Source organism: Cibotium barometz, chromosome 1 (assembly GCF_041138505.1).
Source record: "Cibotium barometz isolate CiBa-2024 chromosome 1, ASM4113850v1, whole genome shotgun sequence".
NCBI classification, from domain to species: domain Eukaryota; kingdom Viridiplantae; phylum Streptophyta; class Polypodiopsida; order Cyatheales; family Cibotiaceae; genus Cibotium; species Cibotium barometz.
This window is the reverse complement of record NC_141046.1, coordinates 30,941,687-30,951,389: the sequence shown is the minus strand read 5'-3', so window position 1 is coordinate 30,951,389 and position 9,703 is coordinate 30,941,687. Positions and strand designations below refer to the sequence as shown.

General features: G+C 42.3%; 1 protein-coding gene across 4 annotated transcripts; it reads left to right on the top strand.

Moving 5' to 3' along the window:
* Positions 1-6,715: 6,715 nt before the first annotated feature.
* On the top strand, positions 6,716-9,026 carry LOC147641866 (alpha-1,2-galactosyltransferase gmh3-like). Of its 4 annotated transcripts, none has more exons than XM_086800480.1 (5): positions 6,719-7,678; positions 7,884-7,916; positions 7,992-8,103; positions 8,198-8,461; positions 8,537-9,026. In XM_086800480.1, exons 1-5 carry the CDS (start codon positions 7,103-7,105, stop codon positions 8,689-8,691), a joined length of 1,140 nt encoding a protein of 379 aa, XP_086656606.1. In that variant the 5' UTR covers positions 6,719-7,102; the 3' UTR covers positions 8,692-9,026. The 4 variants fall into 4 exon arrangements, with proteins under 4 accessions (XP_086656594.1, XP_086656606.1, XP_086656597.1 ...); XM_086800488.1 differs by having other exon boundaries at positions 6,722-7,678; positions 8,013-8,103; XM_086800468.1 differs by having other exon boundaries at positions 6,716-7,678; positions 8,198-9,026.
* The last annotated feature ends 677 nt before the right edge of the window (positions 9,027-9,703 follow it).

The window sequence follows — 9,703 nt, the reverse complement described above, 5'->3', positions numbered from 1 at the left end:
CAACTAGGAGTTGCTTGAAAAGAAAGGAGCTACATCCCCATTTTGTAGTTGCACATCACATTCACAACCCGATGCCTAAAGATGGCACTTCAATGTGCTTGTGTTCATAATTCTACTTATAGTCCACTTTGTGTCATGAATTTATTTTTCCATTGATCCTAGATGTCCATCTCCATTATGCTCCAAGTCCATCTCCACATCGTTTTCATTTACAAAGTCCACTCGATCGTTTACTCTCACAGAGATATATTCTAGAGTCTATGACTACAATTATAAGCATTTTCCTCTTGTCCTTAGTGAAGTGGTCTCTTTTCTCAAATACTCTTCTTCTCCCCCTTAAATTTTATCATGTCTATAAACATTGGAGTTCCCATCACCACATCACCAACTATTCATAAAATGGCTCCAAGTGAAGGGCTATCCTTCTCCATAAACAAAGTTCTATCTATTAGCATTTGAAGATAAGGTCCTCTACCAATGTATTTCTGCTCTATAAAAGCTACTTACCTAGCGCATTGCAAGTTATTAGATTTGTGACACAACCATCATAGAGGATAACTTTATGCTTGTAATACTCTCCTACTAGGTGACTTCCATGCTTTGATTCTGAGAGAGATTAATCTTGGGAACTAATGCATTGACTATGGGGTCCGCTAACTACATACATGAATAATTCCTAGGTCTTAAATCTTAGTGTCATTGTGACAAGGAAAACCTCTAACATGAAAACAACAAAGAGATTTTATATACCTATACAAGAAAATGTCCTGAGTGACCTCCTTTATAATTCCACTAGCTAAGCCAACTATCAAGTTCTGCATCTTTATTAATTGCCCAGTGGCATGATTTTTTTGAACTATATAATAGCATCACCTTGTGTATTGCATGTCCCCCACTTTTTGGGTGGTTGCAGGATCAGGGTGCCCAATTTTGTCCACTTAGGCACCTTGTAAATAGTAAAAAAACAGGCATTTGTTTACCTTTAGTGGTCAATCTCTCCTAGCTAACGAAGGAATTTCCTTCCAAGTTCTTTTGTTACAACATCACATGCAAAGTTGAGGATATAGTTGCATAATCTGATTAAGCATTAGATAGTCGAAAGTCCTCATTTCCTTTGGTACAAAGTCAATGTATACACCCTGTCCCAAATTTAGACTGATTCCATAAAATGCTATTATCTTCTTTTACATATAAACTCATATGAGATTTCCACTTTAGATCTTAGTAGATCTTTACATAATATAGAGCGTAACTTGATTTTTTGAGAAAATTCTAAGCTATTTGTCTATTTTCTTTAAATATTTCAAGGTCTTTAAAGTGTTATAATATATGCCACTTTTGCACCCACAATAACTACCACTTACTTAATCTTGTAGATCAAAAGAGTGGTAAATAGTGACAAATTAGTAGAATGTGGTGGTTAGCCAAAATTATAAATCCAATGGTTGGATTTTTAATGATCTCTTTTTCAAAATTCTTCCAAGCTATCAGAAGGCCTGCAAATATTAATAATCTAATTAGTAAAATTACATTTTTGATGTAAATCATCTAAAACCTATAGGGACTAGTGTACTTGTAATGGTGCATCTATGAAAAAAAATTTGGATCACTCTAAGTATGAAAAGATCATTTTTAAATCATTTCATCATATTTTTTTAATTAATTTTTATTAATTAGATTAAATTATATTAATTTAAGCTATATTGGATTAGTTTGAGTGCATGTGTATTTTCTATTAGTTACTTGATCTCATTTGAACTACCTTGCACCCCCAAATTTATTCTCCAAGCATTATCCCAGTCCAGGATAAATTGGACACCTTGATCTTGCCAACAACCCTCATTTCCATGTGTGCCTCTTTATACTATGAGAAAATATATTTGTTGGTATGAACATTAAGGCTACGATTCCAATGAGAAAGACATGAGCACTCTTTCTTTTCATTATTGTTGTAAACCTTACAAATATCATTATATGTGTGCCACTTATGTGCTAAAGATGCCCCACCAATAGACAATTACCCTTTATGAAGCTTAGAATGCCCTATGTGGCTCATTTGTGTGTTTTTGGTTGTCTTGGTTCTACTCTTATCCTGAGCCTACCGTAACAAAGTAATAAGCTAGATGATAAGACGAAAAAGTATATTTTTTATGGGATACAACTCAGAAAGCAAAGGGTACAAACTCTACCATCTAGCCACAAGAAGTGAATTTTGTCTTTGAGTACAACTCAGAAAGCAAAGGGTACAAAGGGTACAAACTCTACCATCTAGCCACAAGAAGTGAATTTTGTGAGTACATATATGTTGTCTTTGTTAAGAATTTAGTTCAAGCCCTAATTTTATGTTAAAAAACAACAAAATGTATGTTCACATGACATCTTTGATACACTCCTATCTTTGTACAATGTCAAGTAACCATATGTGGAGCAAATGAATGCTAAAAAAGGTGCTAAAAATTAGCCCATACCGACTAAAAATCAACTCGAATTTTAGACCATAAATTTGCCTCTATTGATGAGGCAATTGTGGATGAGGAAAGGGCATCTATATAGGCATCCAAGAGTATGCCAAAATGGCTGCTCTCTCTACGTGCGATGACTGAACTCTATGTGTATGACCGATTTCTGTGTGTGTGTGTGTGTATGTGTGTGTGTGTGTACATGGGTAGTAGTAGATGCTCATTTTAGAGGCACTGTGCTTGAGGAGACAATTCAAAGAGGAGAAGAAAGGGTGGGGGGTAGCTGAGGGGCTAAGGTTAGAGGGTGTACATGCGAGGGAGATGGTGGTTGTACAGGGAGTCAGGAGGGAGTTGGGAGGGAGAGGGTGGGCGTATAGGCAACTGGGAGAGAGAGAGGGGGGGCGCTAGAGGTGGAGCGTGTGATGAGAGAGAGCGATGGAGAGGGTGGACATTGGGGGATGTGGGGTACAACAAGGAAGAGAAGGGGGGGGACACGTGGAGGGCAGTGAAAGACTAGGGAGGGGCAATGTTGGGCAGTTTACATTAATTATTTATCATGGCATTAATTTAATGAATACCATATTAATTAATGCCATTGTAAAAGCACACATGATATAATAATAATAATGAGTGAATAAATGAACATGGTTATGCACATTCGCGTGCTCTTGAGGTGTGAGGTGTTAAACAAACAAATGCTGATAGAAACAAACGTTAGCACTTGTTCACTTGTGCTCTCTCTTCCTCTCATGATTTTCTTTGCTCCTCTAAAGAGGAGTTTTAAGCTCTCTCTCTCTCTCTCTCTCTCTCTTCATGCCATGACTGAACTCCCTATGTGCATGATGGAACTCTGTGTGTGCGTACATGGGTAGTAGATGCTCATTTTAGAGGCATGTTCCCACTATAGGCACTGTGCTTAAGGAGACGATTCAAAGAGGAGAAGGGGGGGGTGGGGGTAGCTGAGGGGCTGAGGTTAGAGGGGGATGGTGGTTGTACAGGGATTCAAGAGGGAGTTGGGAGGGAGAGGATGGGCAATTGCAAGGGAGAGAGGGGGCACTAGAAGTGGAGCGAGCTGTGGGAGAGAGATGGAGAGGGTGGACATTGGGGGGCAGGCCTAAGGTTGACATTAGTTATTTATCATGGCATTAATTTAATGAATGCCAATAGGTCCCCCTAGAACATTTTTTTGATTAATTTCTATGGAATATGCCTTTTTAATACGAAGGGCCTCTAAGGCTAAGGCTAAAAGGTTAATCCTACCCTTGGTGCTAGGTAGGATTTAGCATGTGTGAAATTTTTGGGACAGTGTGCATGCATGGGGCTGGGTGGCAATTAAGGGGGGCTTGGTCGTGGGCATCCTCTGCTCCTTTCTTTATGCATGCTTATCCTTTCATTCGCCTCGCTTCTACGTTGCATGGGGTGGCTCTCGATCGTGGGCACCCTCTGCTGCGTGTTGCGTGGGGTGGCTCGGTCGTGGGTGTCCTCTGCTCCTTTCTTCATCCTTTCTTCATGCATGCTGGTTTTTTCGTTCGCCTCACTCTTGCGTTACATGGGGTGGCTCAGTCGTGGGCATCATGTGCACCTCCTCTGCTCTGCTGAGATAAGATGCGGGTCACTCCTTTCCTCTTGTGTATTGCTCAGAACATCTGCATGTGGAGTCGTCTGATGGTCTGTTGCTAGTTCGATTTGATGAGAACCCTGATTAGTTGTTGTTTAGTTGCTAATTAATGCTTGTTTTGTTCGATTTGTTTAGTTGTTTTTTACTTGCTGGTTTGATTTGATGAGAACCCTACTAATCTTGTTTAATGCTTGATTAATGTAAGGTTTATAAAGCTAAATGGGTTAGGTATGATTTAGCATGTGTGAATTTTTTGGGACAGTGTGCATGCATAGGGGCTGGGTGGCAATTAAGGGGGTGATGCTCCTTTCTTCATGCGGGGGTGCTCGCCACTGCATTGCATGGGCGTCCTCTTCTCCTTTCTTCATGCGTGCTAGTCCTTTCATTATTCTAGGGGAGCCTCGCTCCTACGTTGCATGGTGCGGCTCGGTCGTGGGCGTCTCCTGTGCACCTCCTCTGTTGTTGAGATGAGATGCAAGTCGCTCCTTTCTTCCTCCTCAAAGCGTCCACGTGTGGTCTCTAATTAGTTGTTGCTAGTTCAATTTGTTTAGTTGCTAATTAATGCTTGTTTTGATGAGAACCCTAATTTGATGAGAATGCTTCTTTCTGTAGATTAATCTTAATCTTAATTTCTATACATTTGTCTCGTGAGAGGGCACGTATAGCTTAGGTACAGTCATGGGTGCAATGCAATGTTGGTTGGGGGCTTTGGGCTTGGGAACTCACTGTTGGGTTGTAGGTTGTATGTTGTAGGCTGCTGGGGTTGGTGGGCTGGGTCTATCTGACTGTCGCGTAGGCTCTGTGTGGGGTTGGGTTGGGTCTGTGTTGGATTGACTCTATGTTGTGTGTGCCATGGCACCTCGTCATCCTCAAGGGCTTACAGACATCACAAATGTAGGTAAAGACACAAGAGGCCCTTCTGCGTGTCCACGGGATAAAGGGAAAGTCTTGGAGGCTATTACATCCATGGATGCTCGTGACAAAGGCCAGGGTATGGGGCAGATTCAACAAATCCTCGTATTCTCACACCCCCCGAAGGATAGAAATCTACATATGGTGAAGACTAGGGCAAGGTCTGTAGGTTCTGACCTTAGTGTTAACAATACCACCAAATGCAAAAAAGCACCGCTCGTCGTTAGGTTGGCCAGGTTGCTTGAGGTTTCTATGACTGTAGGTGTTGGGAGTGGTGACATAAATATTGCATTCTAGGAACCACTGGAAGACTTGTATTAGTGGTTTGTTTGCTCTTGAGAAGGGTGGAACATTGAATCATATCCACTTCCAAATGGTCATTATAATAATGGCAGTTTCCTTGATCTCTGTAGGCAACCTTATCAAAAAATATATTGCATGGGATGTATCAAAACCAACTGGGGGCATTGTCATGTGCAAGGGTTTGAAACAAGTTCGCTTGCACACATTCGAAGGCATGTTGGGTTATTGCATGAAAGATATGTTTAAACCTCATTTTAAGTTTTTTTGTCACAATTTAATAGCGGAAGAAATTACAAGGGGGCGGGAGCAATATGCATTGTATGGGGCTGGAGATTTAAAGAACAAAGTCTCTATGTTGCCAGTGAATGTATTTGACCGAGCATATGTATACATGGATAACTAAATTCCTAATAGGCTTGGGGCAACATTGGATGGAGTCAATGCTTTTGCGCATGCTACGCACGGGGACGTACTACCCCTCTGCCCACTAGCTGATCCCTAAAACTAGAAATGGGATGGACAAAAAAAGAGCGGCCGTCGCAGCATGGACAGTGATGAAGATACCGCATCTCACTCAACTGATTGATGTTGATCAAATTTTCTTTTTGGATTCTCCTCATTGTGCAGGTATTATCCAGATGTGGATGCTGGCAATGAAGCAAATGAAGAAGATGATGGAAAGCCCGGTTCGAGAAGCAACCTCATCAATCTTGAAAGTGACGAAGATGTGTTGTTTTGTGGAGAGGGTGGTTCCTTTTTCTGAAGAAGGGAATCATGGATCTTTTCTAGATGGCTCCGACTATGTGTCTTTGTTCCATGCTTTGCAAGACAACCAAAAATGCTGTTTTCATGTGACAGAAACTGTTCGATGCAATGTAAGCCTTGTACACACCCGAAGCAATAACCTTGTACATACCCGAAGCAATAATTTTGATGAATATATGCAATACTTTTCAAAAAATGTCTATCTTTTCAATTTTTGTGTGAAAGAAAATTTTTAATTGCAAACCATTGAATTTAAAATATATATTGCAAACCATTGAAACCAAGGTCTAAACCTATCGAAAAAAACTAAGGTAAGGACCTTAGTAAATTTAGGTGATTTTTTTCCGAGCCCTAAAATCCGAATGCAATTTTTTTTTCTTTTTTTGGGATTATGCCATATTAATTAATGACGTTGTAAAACAAAGGTTAGCATTTGTTGACTTGAAGAAGCTTTGGCAAAGTTTACCGTAGACCGGGAATGGTACTTTGCATGAGACCGTGCTTGATTACTTGTACTATTGTAGCCGCGTCGCGCGGGGTCTGGACGTGAGCCCCACTCGGAACGGCCGGGCGGGCACTGCGGGGCGCCAACGGGAAATGTGGTACCAGTCTCCAGAAGTTATCTTTATACGAATCGCGGCCCACAGGAGGCGCCGGGCGGACGCACCCGCAGAGAAAGGAGAGAGAGAGAGAGACCCGCAAATTCACTCCCTGTCAAGAAGAAAAGAAAAAAACAGAAAGGAAAGGAAAGGCTCCTCCTCCTCCTCTTCTTCTTCTTCTTCTTCTTCTTGCGGGCGGCTCCCTGCAGTGCAGTGTGCACCATCGATTGCTCTCGATTATCTCATTGAAAGCTTCGCCCATCACCAACCAATCAATCAATCTTGAGGGCCAAAAAAAATCAAAAACATCGGGTAATTATAGGAGGCAGGGAGAAGCTGCAGGCTGATGAGCACTAGAGCAGACGATCTCGTGGTCTCCAGCCTAGGTTGCCGTCTGTGTGTGTGTTTTTCTGTTTCTGTGCGTCCCTTGTGAGGGCGCGGCAGCCATGCCCTCCTCTCCCGACGCCTTCCCTCAGCGCCGCCCCACAAAGCTCCCCGATGCGCTCTCCTTGGCCTCTGCCAAAGATTTCCCTTCCGACCTTACCCTCGTCCGCATGCAACAGTCCTTCAAAGGCAACCCAGAGCCCCATCACCGAACCCGTAATCTCCTCTTCTTCTACCTCAAGTACATCTTCGTCGGTGTATCCCTACTTGCTGCCCTATGTGCCAGCCTCATCTACACCTCTGGCGCCCTCCTTGTAAGGGCCAATTACCTGGGCCGCCAATGCTTTGTTAAAAATCCTCGCCACGGCGCAGCCCTCCGCAGCAATGGCATTGTGGACAGCCCGTACAGGTTTGCCATGGTTACATGCACCGATGGAGGAGACCGCATCCCCGGCCGATCGTTTGAAGGATTGATGGACATGGCAATCCCCAACAAGATGAGCTATGTGCAGCGCCATGGCTATGAGTTCATCGATGCCAGTAACATGCTGGATACAGCGAGACCGCCGAGCTGGAGCAAAATCCTGGCTGTACGCAAGCATCTTCCTAATTTTGATTGGGTCTTCTGGAACGATGCGGTAAGCGGTAACCTCACCATTGATGCGTGCTGTCATGTAATCCCCTGTCTGCTCTGGTAGTTATGGCAACGTTTGTTTCTCCTCTATGCATGTTGTCATGTCAATCTTGCATACCGAGATGTTTATCTTACCCGTGTTGGTGATTTTCACATTGCCAAAATGGCTATCTTATATGCTCGCTGTATGCCTCGTTTTTGTGCTGCAGGACTCTCTTGTGACTAATCCTGAAATTGCTCTGGTACTTGCTGATGCCACTCATAATCCCTAAGTTATCAGTTTTCATCATGGTTAATCCCCACATGTTGAGAAACAGATAATTTCCTTTTTCATGCAGGAAGACATCATAGAGTCTGTGGCGGGAAGCACGGGTCGTAGTGATTTGCCGGATTTGATCATCACCAAGGATGTTACTGGGGTAAATGCAGGTAATTATGTGTTAAATACCTCAATTGTGGCCTTAAAATCTATGAAATTGCTCGTGCTTGTGAATAACAAACTATCCCTCTTAACATTGACCAGGGATGTTCTTTTTCCGTAACACTGAGTGGAGCATGCAATTTTTGGATCTTTGGTGGAACCAAACCTCATTTGTTCGACCGTTTGGTCAAATGAAGAGTGGGGATAATGATGCATTGAAGTACTTGATAGAAACCATGGCGGAACAAGAGTTCAAAAAACACGTTGGCATCCCTCGGATGCAATGTGCATTTAATTCATATTTGTGGAGACCGTCCTTGAAAAGTGGCCATCGATTGATGGCTTTGCCTAAAACCGTGTGGCAAGGTATGCATGGAGCCACCATTTTGAAGCACCCTCCTAGGAAATCCTCAGCATTGATTGATGACGTTGTGTTTGTAGGTGTCCACTCCACAGGCGACTTTATGGTGCATCTGGCTGGATTGAATGACAAGAAAGCATGGATACAGAGGATCCTTCAGGAGCTTGAGGAGGAGGAGATCACTTCCCAAAGTCTTTCTCGCAAAGAAGGGTACAGATGGAGAAATTATTCTTAACATTCTGCCCTGATGTTTTTCACATTCTTTACAGTTGACATTCTTTGATTCTTTAATTTACCAAGAACCACCTATCAAAAGGCTACTTATTTTGTCGGAGTGGTAGCTAGCGACAGTGCTTCTTTTTCCTGGTGGTATAGGTGCAGGCAGTGGTGATGGCTCATCATAGGTGCAATTCTTTATTCTTTTACTCTACATGAGTAGCCTCCAGTGTGATTGGGATGGTATCGCATAGCACAGTCCCCCTTGTACAATACAGCGTCTCTCTGAGAGTTACAGAGATGTGGTTGTATGATATACCCGATTGCTACTGTAAGTTAGGAAATTTACACTGATTCATTTGCAGTTCTTTTATGTGAAGAGGTCTGATTCAGGTGTTAAATTGTTTAAAATTAATTTGTCGTGGACCTTATTACTGCTGTGTATTGTATACTCTTTATCAAGGATTTGTACTACCTGCCGTCAGTTCTCAACTCTTTCATTTGATCGTAATTTTGATTCAATGCTTTCTTATTTGATTTTTTGTCAGGGTTTTGAAGCACTTGGTGAAAAGTGGGTTTCTCTTTATAAAAACCACTCTATACAAACTGTTTATATGGGTAAAATAGTTTGAATCCTACGCCAATGTATTTTGGTGATGCCATGGCATGCGGCACAACGATGTGGTTGTGAGAATTGATGGGTTAATATTTCCATCTGAGTAGGGATGATCATGCTTGCTTGTGTTCGAGTTGTCAATGGGTTGGAGTGACAATGCTGTGATGTGCAACATGTTGGTCTATGGTCGAGAGGCCTGGTCAAGTGGGTGTGGTGAGCGTGGCAGGTGCACATTTCTCACTCCTCAACAGCTCTCAAATTACAATATCTACGTCCTTTTTTCCCTCGAGGTAGAAGGCAGATCTTCAAACTTGCCCCTTCTTTTTTTTACATACCTGTTTTTTCCTTGACCTTCTACTAGCATATGTTACACTTTGAGTATTTTGACTACTTAGAATTGTAGCATAAAAGTCAT

Excerpts from the sequence above, each read along its gene's own strand:
- LOC147641866 (XM_086800468.1), top strand. The coding sequence starts at position 7,103 with ATGCCCTCCTCTCCCGACGCCTTCCCTCAGCGCCGCCCCACAAAGCTC. Across the intron at positions 7,679-7,883 it reads GGGTCTTCTGGAACGATGCG|GACTCTCTTGTGACTAATCC; the intron begins GTAAGCGGTAAC and ends TTTGTGCTGCAG. Across the intron at positions 7,917-7,991 it reads CTAATCCTGAAATTGCTCTG|ATAATTTCCTTTTTCATGCA; the intron begins GTACTTGCTGAT and ends GTTGAGAAACAG.